This window comes from Triturus cristatus, chromosome 4_1, assembly GCF_964204655.1.
Source record: "Triturus cristatus chromosome 4_1, aTriCri1.1, whole genome shotgun sequence".
Taxonomy (NCBI): domain Eukaryota; kingdom Metazoa; phylum Chordata; class Amphibia; order Caudata; family Salamandridae; genus Triturus; species Triturus cristatus.
Window position 1 is genome coordinate 462,531,087 of NC_140585.1, and position 19,973 is coordinate 462,551,059.

Here is a 19,973-nt window from a genome sequence, read left to right on the forward strand (position 1 = left end):
TGGGCATTCACCCGGAATCGTTTTGTGCGATCCAAGTAGAAGGAAAGCGCATGTTTTGGATTCAGACGGTGGAGCCTCTCTTCCTCTTTTGAAGGATCCGGAGGTGGAAAGAAGGTGGGCAAAGTGATGGTTTGGCCAATGTGGAAAGAAGTAACTCCACCTTGGGAAGAAAGGAAGGTCTAGTTCTGAGGACGACCTTGTCCGGATGAACAGGCAGAAAGGGTGGCTTGGAAGGAAGCGCTATGAGCTCACTCATCATGCGAGCAGAGATGATGGACAACAAGGAAGGCAGTTTTCAAAGTGAAAAAAGCCTGAGAGGACAATTATGTAGTGGCTCAAAGGGAGCACACATAAGATAGTTAAGAACCAAGTTCAAGTCCCACTGGGGCATAACGAAGGGAATAGGAGGAAAAAGATGAGTAATGCCCTTAAGGAATCTATTTACAACAGGGGACTTGAAAAAAGAAGGCTGATCAGGAAGCCTAAGAAAGGCTGAGATGTAGCCCTTTAGAGCCCTGCCAGATCAGAGAAACGAGGAACAAGATGACTACAGAAAGAGGGGCAGAAAGGGGCAGTCTTTGCTGTGCACCATGCCACAAATTTGTTCCATCGACAGGCGTATACCATCTTAGTGGAGGGACGCCTGGCTGCCAAGATAACATCGTAGACTTCAGAAGGCAGGTCAAACGACGACAACTGCCGCCGCTCAATCTCCACGCAAGGAGGTGGAGGCTGGACAGGTTCGGGTGGAGGACCGTCCCCTGCTGCTGTGACAGAAGATCCTCCCAATCGGATCGCAGGATCGATGGCCATGTTGAGCAGCTCGGGGTACCAGAATCTTCATGCCCAATCCGGAGCCACAAGAATGACATGGGCCCAGTCGCGCTTGATCTTCTTCAGCACTTCAGTTTCTTCGCCCTGGACAACCCTTAAAAAAAAGCTGTTCATCCACCCAATGGCCCTTGGTATGATCGATGTAAAAGCTTAAAGTTATTTTGGAGTCACATCAATAGGGCGTCTTCTCCTCTTTTGAGAGTTGAGGAGGAGCAAAGTATGCTGTAAGAGTGATGGATTGCCCAAATTGAAAAGGAGTGACGAATTTAGGTCAGGAAAAAAGGTACTGCAGTATGCCTGAAGTTCGCTCAGATGACAAGCCTAATTGATCACAATGAGGAAGACAGTCTTCAAGGTCAAAAGATGTAAAGAGCAGCAGTGCATCATCTTTAAAAAACTGCATCACAACAGGTTATTTAAAAAATAACAGTTAGTTGGTTAAAGATAAAATGGGTGAAAGGGCTGACAGATAAACTTTAGTCATTCCCACAGCAAGGTACCGCTGGGCAAAGGCAAACTGAACAACAGGACACCCGACAGTTTAGCTTTAAGAGGTCTTTCTTGTGGACTTCACACCAAGACTCAAATCAGTCCCAGCACCTGGCGTACATGTATCTGTGGAAGGACACCTGGCAATAAGGATGACATCTACCACTTCAGGTGGCAGATTGAATGCATTTAAGTGCACCTGCTCAATCTCTACATATGGAGGTTGCAAGAAATTGGGTTACTCGGTGGTTGACCTACTCAAGCATTAACCACAATCCTTGTCAGGGTGAAGCCGCAAGCAACCCAAAATTAACCTGCGCTCAACCCTTTGGAAGCAGAGCAGTCAGGCTTAACTTGGAGTCAATTTGTAAAGTATTTATGCAGCACTTCAAACAGTAATAAAAGTAAAAACACAACACAAGAAAAATCCCACTCAAAATTATAAAAATAGAGTAAATTTCATTAAATAAACAACATCAAAAAAACAAAAATCCAATCAGTAGAATCGAAGCTATGCAATTAAAAATTCAGAAAACATAGCACCATAAAGCACAAAGCGTCAACAGTGGATATCTGGTTGCACGAGACCGGGACAAAGTTACAGGTACAGGTCAACCATGATGGTGCACGCGCCGGCTACAGGGAACCAGATAGGCCTGCTGAACAAGAGTACCTTAAATCCCGGATGCGGACAGCTGTGGAGTCACATGTTGAGTGTACATAGCGCAACCGAGGCGATGCTGGGTCCTGTTCGGCGGTGCGTCGTATAGCATCAGTTGGAAGGAGCTGCTAGGCCGCGAAGCAAGGTCCTGTGTCATCATCGACAAGGCAGTTTGTAATGCAAAGCCCTGAGTTGAGGATGCATCACGCACAGGTTGGTTCTGAAGTAGCTGCAGAGCTTGCGATGCTCAGTACTGCGTCACCATCAAGGCTGCAATCAACGAGAGGCTTGCGATGCAAGGGCCTGCATTGGGATGTGTCGTGAGGTGGTTTCAATGTGGCAGTGGACTGAGATGCAAAGTCCTTGAGTCGAGAAAGTCCACGCAGAAGCATTGTGTCGGTTCTGCTCTGGGTTGTGCCGCGTAGCAGAGATGCTTCAATTCTGCTGGATCCACAGATGGACTGCCCTAGCACCTTCAGGCCCATTTCTAAAGGTCAGGAAAAGAGTGGCACCACCTACAGGGTAGGACTCTCAGATGGCAGAGTCCAGGTGCTGGGTTCATGGTTGTTGGAGCCTTCTGTTCCAGAGTCTTTAGTCAGGAGGCCAGCCACGAATAAGAGTCCCTCTGGGGTCTTGGGTTTAACAGATGCAGGTCTAGTCCTTCTCACCCAGGAAAGAGGAAGCAAGTCAGTACAGCAGGGCAGCAGTCCTTCAGAGCATAAGTCCTTTCAGCAGCACAGCATTCCTTCTTCCTGGCAGGGTTCACAGGCCCAGATGTGTACTAAAGAGTTGGGGTCTGAGGTTCAAAGTTTATACCTGGTGCCCAGCTCGCCTAGGAGGTCACAATAGACTAGAGACAGTCCATTTGTGAGAGTGCTCAGGCAGTGCATTTGTGATGTGCAAGTGTGGTGGATAATAGTTCATCACCCTCATTAACTCAGTGGCCCATACTCCCTCCCAACATCTATCTTCCCTTTGTCTCACTGTCTGGGAGCAATACACAAGACCAACTGCCAGCTATACCTAGTCATGTGACCCCGAAACAGGCTGTAGGCACCAAATGGTTAGCACAAGAAAATGACAACTTTCGAAAAGTGGCTTTTTAAGAATTGTGATGAAAAATCTTACTTTACCATTCTTCAGACACCAAACTTGACATGTCTACCTGTTCCCAATAAGGAATTACAGTTTATTAAATTTAATAAGATAGCTCCAATGTTATACTATGGGAGAGGTAGACCTTGCCACAGTAAAGAATGAAGCTGGGAGTTTTTCACTACCAGGACATGTAAAACTTAAAAGTACATGTCCTACTTTTAAAATTCACTTCACCCAGTCTACTGGAATGTTCAGGGCCTACCCTAGGGATGACGTCTATGTATTACAACAGAAGGTTTAGGCCTGGCAAAGGATTTATTTTGCTAGGTTGAAATGGCAGTTTAAAAACTGTACATACAGGCTGCAACGGCTACCCAGAGACATGTGTGAAGGGCTACATAAATGTGTAGCACAATCAGTGCTGCAGTCCCACTAGCAGTACTTAATATCCAGGCCCCGTGTACATGCAGTACCACTTTACTAAGGACTTACAAGGAAATTACATGTGCCAACTGGGTGTAAGCTAAGTCTACCCTATTTTAAGGTGAGAACACCTGCACTTTAGCACTGGTGAGAAGTGGTAAAGTGTGCAGAGTCCTAAAGCCAGCAAAAAAGTCAGCAAAACAGGAGGGTTGGGGGTGAACCACGCCAAGGATGCGAGGTCTAATAGAGGTGTAGATTGCACAGGCTCATGTGGAGGACCCTACCTTGCTGCTGCGACAGGAGATCCTATGTAGTGATTAGAGGGTAGATGCTAATGACATGAATTTCCTAGTATCATATTCTCTTGGCCCAACCCACAGCCACTTAGCCGACTTGGGCCTGGCCTTTCCTGATAATTTTCAGAACTCGGGGCAGGAGAGACAGGGGCAGGAAAGCATACAGGAGTCCCATGTACCGTTCTAGCCGGAATGCATCTCACTGCGAGTATCTTTGTTGAAACTCCAAAAGGGCAAAACCTTTTGACACAGTGTGCCCTCTACAGTGGTGAAAAGATCTAGCCAGGGTTCTCCCCAATGACAAAAGATGTCCTGTGACACTTTAGGGTGTAGGGGATATTTGTGATCCAACTAACACCTTTGACTGAGTGCACTCACCCTGGCTTTTAAGGAACTTGCCAGGGGAATGCCCTGATGCTCCTGCCACCTCCAGAGGTGCAGAACCTCTTGGCAACCTCTAGGACACATGACCCCCCCTAAAGGGACTGTGAGGGCTTCACATAACAGGAGAAAGTGCTTAAATGCTGCCGGCCCAGGCTGTACATTTTCCATAAGGACATTTGCCTTAATCCCAATAGAGGTTAGTTGTAAGTTCAGGACTTCAGCATCACACTGAATTACAACTGCAAATGAAGCACTCTGGGTGGTAGCAAGTTTTGATCATAACCAGAGCCAAAACAATAATGGAGCAATTGTAAGCATGTCAATTCTAGTAAGAGCAGAGGATTGGAATCAGGCTGTATTGTGACTGGGTGCGCCTTAGTGATTTCGTAGTGCGACATTGCTTGGGATTGTGCTGAAATCTGTTTGGGGTCTGATATATGAACCAGCACTGGACCCTTCACCTGTGCTGTCAGTACTGGCATCAACAGGACAGCCAATTCATGGAGCTGCGGTGGAAGTTTGTATAGGATCTGGTACAGAGTTTAATACAGGTGCGTGGGGGTGAGATGGCACCAAGTTTGGGTCTGCTGGCTTAAGTCTGATTGAAGGCTCCTGCAGAAGACGCTTGGGGCTGAAGGCATGCCAGAGGGAGACAGAAGAGTATCAAATATCTGCAACATGGCCTTGTTAAAGACTTTAATATGCATTGCTAATGATATGGATAATTTGGGGCGCAGCCGGATCAGCTGAGGAATCGGTTCAGTAACTTGAGATCCAGAGGGAGTGAGCCTGACATTCTGGACTCATTTGTGCCTTATCTTTGGATAGAGACTGGCAGAATGGGGATCAAGTCCCACTTCTTCTTTATGCTCATGTTTAGATTTAGACTTACCGGAGGATTCTGAACACAAAGCTGACCTCCTACAGCCGCAATTCAGTGCTCTTGACTTACAGCATAAAGCCCACAACTACTTTTTGTATTTGTCAACATACAGGTTTGCTTCCAGGTAATTGATCACTTTCAGGTGAACTAGAACACTTTTGTTGCACAACTTCAAGTAGTGCCCCAAGCCCAAGCACCAGAGACATACTTTGTGCAGGTACATGATTGAAATCTGTTTCCTACAGTCAAGGCATGGTTTGAAACAGTAGTTTTAGGAGGGAACAATGCTCCCTAGCACGCTGGATCTTCTTGTTTTAGAGTTGAAAAGTTGACTAAAGTGGGACTGGGGCTCAGAATCAACATCAGAAGGCGTGGAAAGAAAGGAACCGAGCAAGCAAGGGTGGCACTTATATGTGGCTTCACTCTGACATTTCTGGGGTGGTGTGGAGCCAATGCAAAGCTGCATACCACCATGAAGCGGCGTGCAGGAACACTGCTGAAAGGTTTATGGATCTAGGTCCAGCCTGATGCCTGCGGAATGTTCCAAAGGGGAGGAATCTGTGGTTAACAGAATCAATCAAACAAAATATTGAAGGATTGTACCAGGCTATAGCTTCACCCTCTTTTTTTGTATTACAGGATCACAGCACTGCTCTCAGATAAGAGCAGTTCACTGTTCTTATGGAACACAATATAGATACATTTTGACACACAATGCATTTTATGAAGCCGTGGGAAGACTGATGTAAAAGTAACCTGTGGTCATATGCCAGAAGCCCATGCCAATGATAGTAAAGTCTTCACCGAAAAAAACCTAGCAGAGAAGGGTGGCAACTTACAGAGCTCTGGCAGGTCACTCAGTCATAATTCAATAAATAAATCTATGCATATGATCTCAACACCACCATTTCAGCTGGTTCTAACCACGGTTAAAATATAACACAATTACGTCAGGAGATGATGTTACTTTTGAAAGACTTGTGAACTTCTGTTGTTGTTTCGAAGGGCATTTCGGAACTATTGAATTTGAAATGCCTATTGACATGAAGAGGTCTAAAGAGTTTACTGCACATGAAACATTAAGAAAAAGATAATCTGTAGGACAACTGGCATCACTTTAATCCAAAAGAAAAATCAAGAATTATGAAAACAAATCTGATTTGTTTGAGCTATTTGAGTGGATTGCACAAGTCATCATTTTATTTAAATTTGCACAGACATTTTCTCCAGTGCTGGATCAAAGCCCCGTTATTACTCACCACTGTACTGAATCTTCATTCTGAACAAGGAGTTGAGATAGTCATTGTGTTCAGAATCCGTTTGAATATTTTCAAGGGGTGAGATCAATTGGGGACATATCTTATAGTCCTTGGAGAAAGCCAGCAGGGACATTTGGGATTCTCTTTGCTGCCTTGATGATAAACTGAACTTGAATTTTGTGAGAGGTGCTCTGTTCTTTGGCAGAATCATTGACAATACCCATGAAAATATGATGTTCAAACCAAACAATCCTCAATTTGATAGTGCAAGTGCTGCATGCATATCATGAAGCAAAAATACTGATGGTTAGGTGCAGGACGGGTATATGATCAGCAGTGTAAACAAAGAGAGAAACTATATACTACTGATTCTGTTAGGTTTGGAGGATCTGATCATGTTGAACTCCTCATTGGCAATGACCAGAAAGTATCAAGAATATAACTCATTTCCCAATTTTGTATTTAAACATTTTAAATATTTTCTTTTGCAAATACCAGATGGACTGGAACAGAGAAGAACCTCAAAGAGGAGGAAAGCGAACAAACACTGCTATAAAGGCCAATTGCACAACCACCATCGCTTTCAGGAGATCACATCTAACAACATTGCTGCAAAAAGAATTATTCATTCATTCATTCATTGTATTCTGCAACACATACGATCATCCACAGGAGCTAAGGAGGTAAAAACAAAGTTAGATGTCGCTTCATTCACCATTTGCTCACCTCGACAAATAGAGTTGTGTGGAATGAAAAATTCTTCAACATGGTGGTGCTGCATAAAATGAATTTTAATGTTCTGATAACCATCAAGTCTTGTCATTACTTTACTTATGTAACATTCTTCAAACTGTGGTCCAAGAAGGCTGTGGTCACTCGTTCTACATTTATAGGTGAAGCCAGTCACTTCATTTGAATAATCTTAGAGAATCCAAACGCATTTAGTCAATTAGAAGTTTTAAGAACATCTGCATCACTTTTCAGGAAGAAATCTTTAAACATAAGGTGAATACCATAATTACTTTAAGTCACAGTTGTTCTTACATCTGGAATGGATGTAGGCATATAAGATATACATTCTTAAATCAGTCTTTGCAATAACTAATGCCAATCTGCTGCAAATTACCTCCAAAAGGTCATCCTTCATGACAGAAAGTTCATTGCTGTTTCTTGCCACAAAGTCATACTGGGATTTGGCATATCTTTTGGCCTGTCCTTTATTTTGTGCTTCATAATTTCTAAAGAAAAAAGAGATTATCTTATTTCCAAATTGCAACCTACCTAATTCAGCTGTCACTATGAGCTGTAAGTGATTAGCCACAGATGCAATAAAAAACAAATTGCATTCATAAGGTTTTAGACAGCAACTCTACCTCACACTTTAAGACTCCAGGTGATTAGTACACTATACAAATCAACATATTCATGTCCATTTAAATTAAAAAGGCGGATATATTAAAAATGCACAGGTTTTTAGATCACAGAGTAGAACGTGATATACAGAAGCAAACCATTTCCCCTAACCGTAAACCAAACCACACTTCTGCACATGTTCATACATGAAAACTACATAACACTGCACAAAATGAGCATCACTTTAGAAGGCGGTCATCAGTGGCTACAGGGCAACATCATGGGCAATTAAACAGTTAAGATTAATTGTCTTTTATTGCACTGGTACTGAATGATCCAACTGCTGGTCTGAAGATGCAATTTTATTTCACTCTATAATGTCAATGCACAAAACATATATAAATATATATATCCCCTCCCCCCCACACAGGTTCATTTATGGACAGCCAATTAGTAGCCAACCAGCTTCAGCTGAGAATCTACGCAGCCACTGAGCCTCACACTCATAATTGCAAAATTGTTGATAAACAACCAGATGTTTAAATCGAAAGCAAAGCATCAATGATGTATCACTTGTTGTACGGTAGCAGAAAAAATAGAATTAAGCCTTCCTTTAGCCAAGAGAAAGTTCTAGACTTAGTTTCTCTTCCAGTGCAGATAAAATTCTAGACAATATTTCTCTTAATTTTCAACCAGTGATCATTTAAACAGTGTACTGGTTTAACACTATTAATACATTCACAGCTCTCAAGAAGGTATTTGACTAAAACATACTATTAGATTGTTTGGCCAGCAATGGTTTTGACAGTTCACAGAAAACACAAGCATCGCTAAGCACCCACTTGTATGATTCACCAAGTGAGAAGAAAGGATCAACACACTACACACCAATACCACGCTTTTAAAAACAGATCTTACTTTGAGCATTTGGAAGAAATGGTGTATAAAGATAATCTGCCCATATCGTGGACGCCCCCTACTTTCCAAGCCCTCTCCCCCACTCATGGTCAAACAATTCCCAATATATTCTCTTGAACTGGCATGTTTAGCCCTGTTCAACATTAGTGGCTCTCCTAGACAGACAGGTTCCTACACAATGCCATACTTACAGGCAAGGATACTTTGTGTCAATGTCATTATCACTCTTCGTAAATGTTTGTCTGGTCTCAATAGGCAGCACTTATTACATTACACACTCACCTACACTTAACCAACAGCTATAGGAGAAAAATGTGAATTTCACCCTTTATTGTCTTGCACCACCAGATTCCTTTCCTTTGAATTAGCAGACCTGATTTCAATATGTTCAGGAGTGTCATGTATTTCCCAGTCTAATTAATTCAGCGTAGATCTAATCAAACGAGAAATTACCCCAGAGTATACACCATAATGCAGTAGCCGTTCTAATAAGTTTCCAGATATTTTGAAGAACAGAAGACTCCAAATCTTTTGAGAAAAATGAGACAACGTGGCCAAGCAATAATAATTGAGCTATATGGAAATATACTACAACCATATATTTTGACCATCTATACATCCTAAGCTTTCTTTTGCTGGGTGACAGACAACCCTTACCTTCAATGGTCCACCAGACAGAACAAAACGTTTTTAGCATGTTTTTCAAAAAACCCTCACTAACACAGAAATACAACTCTGCCAAGGTGTGCCATCCCCCCACCTTTGTTCCATCTTTGTCTGCCAAATGTAGGAGTACCAGAAATGTATGGGTTTTCCATGGGTTAAGATTGCCTACAGATATCTGGGTGTACTGCATTTGGGAAATTTGGAAAGCAATGGAAAGCGAAATGACAGTTTACGGTATCCATTTTTGGTGACTGGAATTACCCCTAAGCTGCATGGAAATATAGTACAACCATATATTTTTAACATCAAGTTTAATAGCTAAACATAATCCGGTTTATTTTTCTGGGTGCCAGTAATCTCTCACCCTGACTGGCGGGCCTGAAGATCACACTGAACATGACATATCTCTGCCAAAACCTGACCTCCAGCTTTGTTCCTTTGTGTATCCTGAGCATAGGAGGTACCAGACATGTATGGTTTTCTATCAGTTCAGGGTAGCAAAATGGGAGCAGTGCATTTCAGAAATTTGGAAAGCAACTGCAAGCAAAAATGATGGTTTAGGTTTTATGTCTTTTGGTTACAGGTTTTACTCCTGAGCTGTATGAAAACATGCAACATTCTTGTCTACACATCCTAATCATGGGGCTCCAGACCTCCCTCGGCCCAAATGGCTGGTTGTCACAAAACCCCAGAAACGACATATGTCAGATTTACAGATTTTTCCATCTTCAATAATTGGTTGCTTCCTTCAGTCTTCCTCATACTGGAACACATCACTACCAAGGCTAACCCATATCCAAGTTCTTCTTAGTATTTGATGGGGTTACAAACATATGTGGACTCCCATGGGTTAGACGTCAGGGAATGTTTAGGATTGGGGAGACTCCATGGAAGATGCCTGAAATACTTGTGCCCCAGGATGAGTAGCATCTTGGGGGCCCGTATAACCTGCCAACTCAAGACCATTCTAAAAATTAGACTTCCCTAGAGAATACAGGGGCATGCAACCTGTGTAAATACTAACATGCTTTATTAACTAGAATTCCCTTGATTATCAAACCGTACATTAAAATAAGAAACCTGCGAGGGCGTGTCCAAGATGGGGGCAGTGGCAGACGCACTCTAGGGAGCTTTGTGCCAGCCTGCCTGATTGCTGACATTAATCCTACCCCTCCCGCTTGTTACGGCCCGAAGATTACCCCTCCAGCTCCGGAGAGGCACTAGAGTCGCTTCGGTACATTGGGGTGGAGAATGTGGCTGATCTTTTTTGCTGCGGAGGGTCTGCCCAACGGCGGCCTACTGGGGTTCCTGATCCCCGGCACTGTGTGACCCGACACTGCCATTGGAGTTTGGGGGTGGAGTCCTGCTCGGACTGCCAAGAAGTTGAGGTGGGGTTTTCACCCCCATGTTGAGGCCATCACACACACTACGGGGCTGCCTGCTAGGAGGGCACGGCGGCAGCCCCCGACATATGGACTTCTCCATCGTGGGTGCACAACCTGGACTGTGAGTGCCGTGGTGATGGGGCCTGTTCTGACCTGAAGATACGGGCGGGACCCTAGACCAGGATCTCAAGCGGTGCAAACCTGAGCCCTCTGGGTACACAGACTGCTTATTGTTACGGTGGGGGACCCCGCCGGCGTTAGCATGCTGTAGCTGGGGCTCCCGGACTTGGTGTGCACTAGGTGAAATGTCTGACATGGTGGATTGAGGCCCTGCCCTTACATCCAAGACATTCCAACAAGTTACGGGGCTGCTCGCTAGGAGGGCAGAGCGGCAGCTCCGCTATCCCGCCGCCCCTTTGCAAGGGGCTGCTTAGCATCAACTACGCTATGGTAATAGAGCCTACTCTGGCTTTGCTGACATTTGGGGGAGGGAGGGGCGCGGTCTGCCTCCCCCCCCTGTACTGGGTGGCCTTTGAGCCATTGTGATCTCCTGTGGCCAGCCTAGCTCTGTCAGACATGTAGAGAGATGGGCGGTGCAACAGGGCAGCACTGCGGTTCACACTCACCCTACGTCCCGCTTGCGGATCCATACTGGATCTGGAGGTGGCTGTTGCCAGGGGATTTCGCTGACTACACAATGGTGCATAGCCCCTCCCCCCCTTCTCAATGGACTGCAGTGAGGTCGCTCAAAGGGCGAGATGATCATTCAGCTTTCCGAGCGGCTAGGACCATGCAGCTCTGCCAAATTGGATTCACTTGTCCCTCAGCCTCAAATCTACTAGGCGTGGTGGGTCGCAGGCAGAGATCCTATTGGCCGACAATGCCCACCATGTGCAGTGCAGCTCATGTTCACCAGGTGAGATGCCAGCTGCTTCCCTGGTGGTGCCTTGGTGCTTGCGCCCCCGCCCTAGTGGTGGCTGCCACATACACCTTACAGTGTGAGAAGTGGGAGTGTTGACTCCACAGGGAGGTAGCGGGTTCCTTAGTGGTGCTGCGAGTCTCCACAAATGGAGCCATGCGAAAGGACAGGCCATCTCTCATATATGGCGCAGGGCAGACCACCGAAGACAAACTTACCACAGGACCCCCTGCTAAACTCTGTCACATCACAAACAGACCCCACTGGAGCTCAGATGCTTGCGGCCATAGACGCCTCGGGCACAGCAGTGCAAGGAAAGGTAGTAGCTGTATCTCTGGACATGGGCCTGCTGATCGTGGACCTCCGGGCAGTGGCAGAGCAGTCCATAGCTACGGGGCAAACTGTCACTGAATTGCAGGCAGAGGTTTTGACATTGAAAACTGCCCTTTCAGACCTTTCAGAGAAGACTGCAATCCCAGAACGCAGAGCTGAAGATGCAGAAGGGTGCTCCCGAAGATGTAATCTGCAAATCGTTGGTTTTCCGGAGGTGGCCGAGGGAAGAACACCCGAAGTGTTCCCAGAAAATTGGGTTAAGGATACATTTCCGGAAGCCTCCCTGTTCAAGCAAGTGCACCGGGCGTTGGCCCGACCCCTCCGGTTGGTGCTGCGTCCCATACTCTTATAGCTAAAATCCTCAATTATAGGGACGGTGACTGCATCCTTTGGGTGGTCCGGCAGGTGGGGGACTCTGCCTTTGAAAACCATACAATTTGCATATTCCCCAACTACACTCGGCTGGTCCTTCACAAGTGTGAAACAAATTTAGAGCAATGCAGTAGCAATATATGTTGCTGTATCCTGCCAAGCTAAAAGTTGTGCATGATGGACATTCTAATTTCTTCCCCACCCCTGAGGGGGCATACTTTGGGCTCATGGACCGCTTCCTACCCTCAGGTGAGGCCACAGTGATGGCACTACATACGCAGGTGCTGGGACGATACCTCTCAGACCATGCTGCAGTGTTGCTGCCCCCGGGTCCCTCAGTGGCGATTGCAGCCAGATACCCTAAAGGAAGATGTATTTAGATCAGAGATAAGGGAGGTGAGGAGGACTTACTTTGATAACAACTGGAAATCCACTAGTAGAAGGGGGACAGAATGGGAAGCCTGAGAGATTGTGACACGTGGGGAATGCTGCTCTATGGTGGGAGGGTTGAGAAGACATTTGGACAGAGACATGACCAAGGGGGAAGTCACCCTGGCTTGTTTACAGGAAGCAAAGTCTTGATGGGGAGAGACACTGCTGCATTCCCAACGTAGGGTAGGAGAAATATGGGACAGACTAGATTGGCTGCTACAATGTGAATACCGCCAACTGCTTCACCGGGAGGGGGACAAATCAGGTCGCTTATTGGCTTGGCTTCTTAAACGCGAGCGTCCCCCCCACACCCCACCCTCATTATCATTCTCATGCTTCGTCAGGCAGATGGCAGCCATGTGTCAACACAGCATAGTATTAACTCCCTCCATGCTCACCTATCGGTGGTATACAGTGGTATACAAAGAGGAGGTGGGGGTCACCCCATAAGTCCTGGAGCAATATTTAGATGACCTTGTGCTCCCCAGCCTCACTGACGGCCAACATGAAGGTCTTAATGCAGAGATTCAGCTGGAAGACCTGAAAGAGGCAGTGGCCAGCATGGCCCGCTGCAGGTCCCCAGACCCTGATGGTCTGCCGGTAGAATACTCACAGACCTACGCAGACCTGCTTCTTTGCCTTCTGAAGACCTTGTAGGGCAGCCAGGAAGATGAGACTTCTACCACAATCGATGAGGCCAAAATCATAAAGATCCCTAAACCGGGTAAAGACCTGTGTATGACGGGCTCTTATCTGCCTTTATCAATGCTAGGAGTAGATACTAAAATACTGGCTAAAGCACTGGCAATGCGTCAGGGTAGGGTTATAACCCATCTAGTCCACCCGGATCAATGCAGTTTCATGCCAGACAAGGTATACATACAAACTAACAAAGGTTATCTCATGTCTTGCATGCCATGGAAACTATGGACATCCATCTTACCAGCTCTAGACATCGAAAAGGCCTTCGATACTCTGTGGTGGTAATACCTATAGGAGGTGCTGTCACGAATGGGCCTTGGACAGGAATTATCGCCTGGATGTGCCTCTTGTACAGTCTACTGACTGCTAGAGTATGTAATGGCGGTGTGATTTCTGAAATTCTCTCTAACGGGGCATGAGGCAGCCCGGTGATGCCACAACTTTCCCACACAAAAATGTGTGAAAAAGGTGATTTTTTCAGCTAAATTTGAGGTTTGCAGGGCATTATGGGTAAGGACACGCTGGGGGATCCACGCAAGCCATACCTCCCTGGAATCCCCAGGGGGTCTCGTTTTTAAAAATGTATAGGTTTGCTAGGTTTCCCTAGGTGCCGGCAGAGCTATGGTTCAAAAACTACAGCTAGGAACTTTGCCAAAAAAGGGTCATTTTTCACAGCGAAATTGAGGTGTGTCCACGTTGCGTTTTGCGCCGTTTCCTGTCGCGCGCACTAGGCCGACCCACACAAGTGAGGTACTATTTTTCTCGGAAGACTTTGGGGAACACTGGGTGGGTGGAAATTTGGGGATCCAAGTAGATTCCAGAACTTTCCACCACAGAAATATGGGGAAAAAGTGTTTTTTTGGCAATTTTTTAGGTTTGCAAGGGATTCTGGGTAACAGAACCTGGTGGGAGGCAGTCAAGTCACCCCATCCTGGATTCCCCTGGGTGTCTAGTTTTCAAAAATGTATAGGTTTGTTAGGTTTCCCTAGGTGCCGGCAGAGCTAGGGTTAAAAAACTACAGCTAGGCACCTTGCTAAACAAGCATTTGCAATGCAATAGGTCTCGCATTTACGTGAGTTTGAGCTATTGGGATTGTAAATGACAATGCCTTTTATTTTTTGATTTAGTTTTAAAAACATAAATAAAAGGCATTGTCATTTACAATTCCAATAGCTTAAACTCGTTTAACTGCGAGACCTATTGAATTGCAAATGCTTGTTCTGATTGCTCAGAGAGGGCGGCTTTGATGTGATTTGTTTTCTCTTTGCTCGTTTGTTCCCCTCCACAGACCCCAGAGCTGCTGGGGCAGAGCAGAGCGTGTTCGGCGGCGTCTATTCTGGTATCGTACACTGAACCTAATAGTTGTCAATGTGACTTGCGGGCTGCACCATAAAGCGCACTGGCCCCGCGTCAAGGAAAGCGGTCGTTCGAACGTAGATGCAGAATTGCTGGAGGGGAAGGGAGCAACCCCTGCAGCTGCTTGCACAACACCAGTCCGGCAACAAATGCTCTTCTTATGAAGATCACAACCGTCCTGAGCACCCCAAGGGCTCCAGTCATTAACACAGGGGGTGGTCTTTTAAGTACTAAGGAAAACATGCCGGACTGTGATGTGGAAGAATCTTCCCTCTTCACACCCCCCTTCTGAAGGGGATGTGAAAATCAACACGAGCCAGTGTATTTTTTCACGCCTAGAAAAAAAGCAGCATCCTGAAAGCAGTATGGTCATCTTTTCCCCATTAAAAACGTGTTTTAATGCTGAGCACGATCGTCTCTTTCCTACACGCGAGTATCCAATTTTGCTCGTTGTGTTCCCGTACAGTGTGTGCACTTGGCAGCGCCTGCTCGCTTGACATGCAAATGCCACCTTCCTTGTTTTTCAGTGTGAATGGGAATTGGGCGTAAGGTGCAAACGGCGCGCATTTGTTTCTCTGCATATGGCATGTGCAAAGTGTACATTTGTCTGCGGGTGCTGCTATTAGTCATCCGTACATGGCATTTTTTATTAGTTTCTTTCCCACGCCCTCCTCTTACGGGGTGCTGTCTGCTGGGTGAATGTATTACCATCCACTGGCTTGAAGGGGAAGGAATCACAGTCTTACTTTCCTGACATGCCTCTGACTACTGTACCCCACGTCTACACCGAGGAGCGGTAACGCTGGCACGCATTCAGTCGCCACCCTGATTTACAATTCTTGGAAATGTCCTTTTCTTGTGCAAGAACAATGATTGCCTGTCAACCAAACCTTCCACGCAGTTCTGTGCACCCAAATACGTCCTGCAACCCTCTCCTAGTGCACTCCCATAATTGTTTTCAACCAACGGCCTTCTTACAGAAACCGTGTTGCCCCTTCTCTGTCCGTTGACCACTTTTTCCTCAGACTGTGAGACAGGGCTTGAATACCCTTTTCAGAACTGCCCGGGTTCCGTTTCTGTTCCCCACTAGACAAACACAAAACAAAAGCACCGCAACCCAGATATAATTGGACTGATTATTAATTAATTAACTGCTCGCGTATGGAATGGCGGTTTCATTTGCAGCAGTGGAGCCGGCCTTTCCCATCATGCACCACTTGGCCCCGGTGGTCTTGATGCATCTTTAAACGCCGAGTGCTCTGTGAGCTGGGGCGTGCTCACTCGGATGGAAAAATGCATCTTCGGGTCTCCAAAGCTGCTCTCTCTGCAGCAGGAGCGGAACTGAGATAGCAACTCTTATTGCAGCGCAGTCACCGGGGCATGGCAGGGCACCGGGCACACCCAGCACGCCGAAACCTCCAGTACTAAGCAATCGCCGTGCACATCGTGCTTAGCCAGGGCTGCCCATGTACAGGTGAGGGGTGCCAATGCACTTTCAGGGTTGGAAGTGAACCTGCCGGTGGCCATGGCAGTCAGTCAGACAGTGTACATCACAGGGGTGCCAGCGCATAGCTCATGACTGCCATGCACATGCAAAGAATGTCAGCGCCCATGGTGATGATGTGATGTGCACACCACAGGCCGCCTGTCACAGAACTGGCTCTTCATATCTCAGGCCTGTCAGCGTCCTTGACGGCTTTCAGTGCACTTTCCCCGGACTGACTGTGCACATCCCAGACCTTCTAGCGCCTATGATAGTGCTTTCAGTGCACAGCATTGGGCCAAGAGTGCACACAGTGCACCGCTCTGCCACTGCACCTCTCAGGACAGCCAGCGCCCAGCACAGGGCTGCCAGTGCACGTCCTAGCGCTACTAGTGCCCATAAGAACTTCCAGTGCACACCCCTGGCCTGACAGTTCACATCCTATGGAACGTTCCACGGCTTGCACAGATTGTCAGCGCCTATAAGAGAGCTTCCAGGCCACAACCCGGACTGACAGGGCACCCTGTGCCCACCACGGGCCTGCCATTGCACAGCCAAGGATAGTCAGCGCCTCTAAGAGAGATTCCAATGCACATTCTCGGCTGACAGGGCACATCCTAGAACAACCTCTGCCCATTACTTGGCTTCCGCACCTCCCGACCACAGCCCGCCCACTTCCCTGCGCCCCATAGTTTTGTGACGTGCAGCCACGCACTGCTCCTTGGTGTGAACTTCCAACAGCCAGCCCAAGCCAGCGATTTGTTAAACTGAAACCCGCGACGATCAGAAGCGGCCCTCTAATTTAACATGACAAATTGCACGTAGACAAAACAAGGACCAGAAAATGATTTATGGATTTTTTGCGATGTTCGGAGCAAAGTAATGCAACATGAATTAAACATCCGAATGCGAGCTCTATCATTCGTAATATCCAACTATCGGCTGTGATATCACACCCACACTATGAAACACCGGCGCACAAACACGCACACAGAGAAGCACATCTTCAAAGTGATGCCCGCTTCACTGGCACACACGGCAACACCCAGATAGAGCAATGCAGCAAGACAAACTTAAGCCCACATGCACACCAAAAGATACACACAGGCGATTGCACACTTTAAGAGACGCAGATACAGAAACGTAGAGCTACATAACAGCTGTGCACAATTGTATGCATGGATACATACACATGTACATACAGATACATAGTTGCAGAAACATATATGCACATATAGAGCTACATACAGATCTACACACACACGTAAATATTCTCATAGAGATGCATAAACAAGTACACGCACGCAGCTATATATTTATATACAAATATGTATATAAGTACACAGATGCATGCTGGCAAAGACGCATTGCACAAACTCAATTTTGTTTAAAGAACACTTTCTTCCTGCAGTCGCCTCTGTAAATGAACATACGTACCAATCAGCATGTTCTGCTCCTACTGTCACCAAAACACACTCACGCAGACCTCCCAAACGCTGCCAAAGCTTACGGTTTCCTTGTCTTGAAAGTGAAAATGTGTTACCCTTGCCACACAGCAAGTTTTAACCGAGCTTTATTTAGCACTCATTTTGACGAAGAAAAATGCTCTAGTTGCTTGTATGACATTCCCAGTCAAAATATGACGCGCTTATTTAAAAATGCGTGGGCAGTGAACGCCATATGCACGTGGTTACAAGTTCGGATGTCCTCCCATTGTCAGACGTCCATCACTTATAGATTTACAGGTGCTTCATTCCTGTATTTAAAAAGTGCACAGCTATTAAAAGTGTGAGTTATGTTCAACCTTTTCAAACACTGTCACCAGATTAATGGAAGATTATGTTTTCATTGTGATATGCCTTTTTGAAAAATGTTAAAATTGCTTCAGGCAACCGTTCCAAATGCTCGCATTAAAAAGTACTGCATTTCCGTAAACTGCTTAAGCCTGCCAATTATCTGAAGCCAGATAGTAAATAACAGGAAGCAAATAGTTCACATCGGGCAAATAGAACAAGCATTGGCCGCTTTCGCAGTGATCAGCCGGGAGTGGTGCGTGCGTGTGTGTAGCAGGAAGTGGGATAAGGGAGGGGGTAGCATGGTGATCACTTTCGCGGGCACTTTGATGTTCTCAGTGGCTGCGCGGCTCACTGAGAACATCAAAGCGCCCGCGAAAGTGATCAGATGGATGACAAATTGTGCGCGCGCCCAGCGCACATGCACTGTAGCTGGAGGCCTCAAAGAAGCACTAGTTTGCACTTCCAAATGCCGCTTACTAAAACTCTCGCCAGAGCAGCGCTAAAGCGCTGGCTCAGCCGAGACCTAAAAAGGGTAATTTTGCATTGTGAAAATGTGGTGTGTTCACGTTGGGTTTTGAGCCATTTCCTGTTGTGGGCACTATGCCTACCCCTACAAGTGAGGTACCATTTTTATCGGGAGACTTAGGGTAATTCAGATTTGTAAAGGAACTGTTATTACCTATTGACTTTCGATGCATTTCTGCCTTCCAAATGAAAGACATTGTGTAAAAAAGAAGTCATTCTAAAAAATGACTGATAATTCTCATGCTAGTATGAGTATTCCCAATTTCGGAAATGTGCAAATATCTACTGTTTCTAAACTCTATATTTTGTTCCCATTTCAGAAATACATAGGTGTCTTTCATACCGATTTTTCCATGTACACATTTTTACAGAATAATTACTATATACCTGGTACATAATAAAAAACCATTGCAAGTTGCTGCTCAGTTTTTGGCTCTGGGTTCGTCGGGTTCTTGGTGAACCTACAAGTCCTATATATCCCCACAACCAGAAATGTCCAGTGGATGTAACGGTATATTGCTTTCAAAGAGCTGTCACAATTAGAAGAAGTTACAGGTGAAAACGTTGACACAAAAGTCTTTTTTATTCAACAAATTTTCAATTTATCCTATATTTGACTGTTAGTTTCTATAAAAAAAAACCTTGATGGATCTACACAAATGACCCCTTGCTGAATTCAGAAGCTTGTCTACTTCTCTAAAATGTATAGCTTTCCAGGATCCATTATTGCTTTTGTACCCATTTCTACCATTAACTGGAAGGAGGTCGAAAGCACAAAAAATAGCAAAAATAGGCTATGTCCCAGAAAAATGCCAAAATTGTGTAAAACATTTTGGGTTTCTGACAAAGGTCTGGTATCCCCTAAAAGCTGGGAAAATGGTGATTTCAGCCCCACAAACCCTTTTTTGATAACACTTGCAGGGAAAAACCCAGAAGCTTTCATTTGCAGCCCGTTTTTCCCATTGTCCCAAAAACAAACTACATTTTGCTGTATTTTGGCTCATTTCTGTGACCCCTCCAGGGGAATCCACAAGCCTTGAGTACCTCCAGAATCCCCATGATGTTGGAAGAAAAGGATGCAAATTTGGCGTGGATACCTTATGTGGTCAAAAAGTTACAGGGGCCTCAGCGTGCACTACCCCAAATAGCGAAAACAGGGCGTGGCACAGGAGGGGAAAAGGCCTGGCAGCGAAGGGGTTAAGTTCTAGTCTGCTCCATACCTTAGAATGTGTGAAGTTGGAATCTCTTTCCGGGACCTGATATCTAACACCCCGCAAGGGGAGTCAGAAACACTGGAGCTGGATTCTCTGCGAGGAGGATGACAGCGTCTGGTCAGTGCATCAGGCAGGAACTCTATCTCCTTCTGAACTTGCCGTGGCGAACCGCAAGTAGGCAGTCGAACTGGA

The 19,973-nt window shown here is 45.9% G+C and overlaps 1 protein-coding gene across 20 annotated transcripts in view; it reads right to left on the reverse strand.

Annotated features, from left to right (window-relative positions):
- Positions 1 to 19,973, reverse strand: part of EPS8 (EGFR pathway substrate 8, signaling adaptor) — an 861,544-nt gene that overhangs the window by 99,861 nt on the left and 741,710 nt on the right. For all 20 annotated transcript variants that reach the window (XM_085652654.1, XM_085652642.1, XM_085652660.1 and 17 more), the window contains one exon: positions 7,454 to 7,565. In XM_085652654.1, coding sequence (XP_085508780.1) covers positions 7,454 to 7,565 — 112 coding nt within the window. The remainder of the gene's footprint in view (positions 1 to 7,453; positions 7,566 to 19,973) is intronic.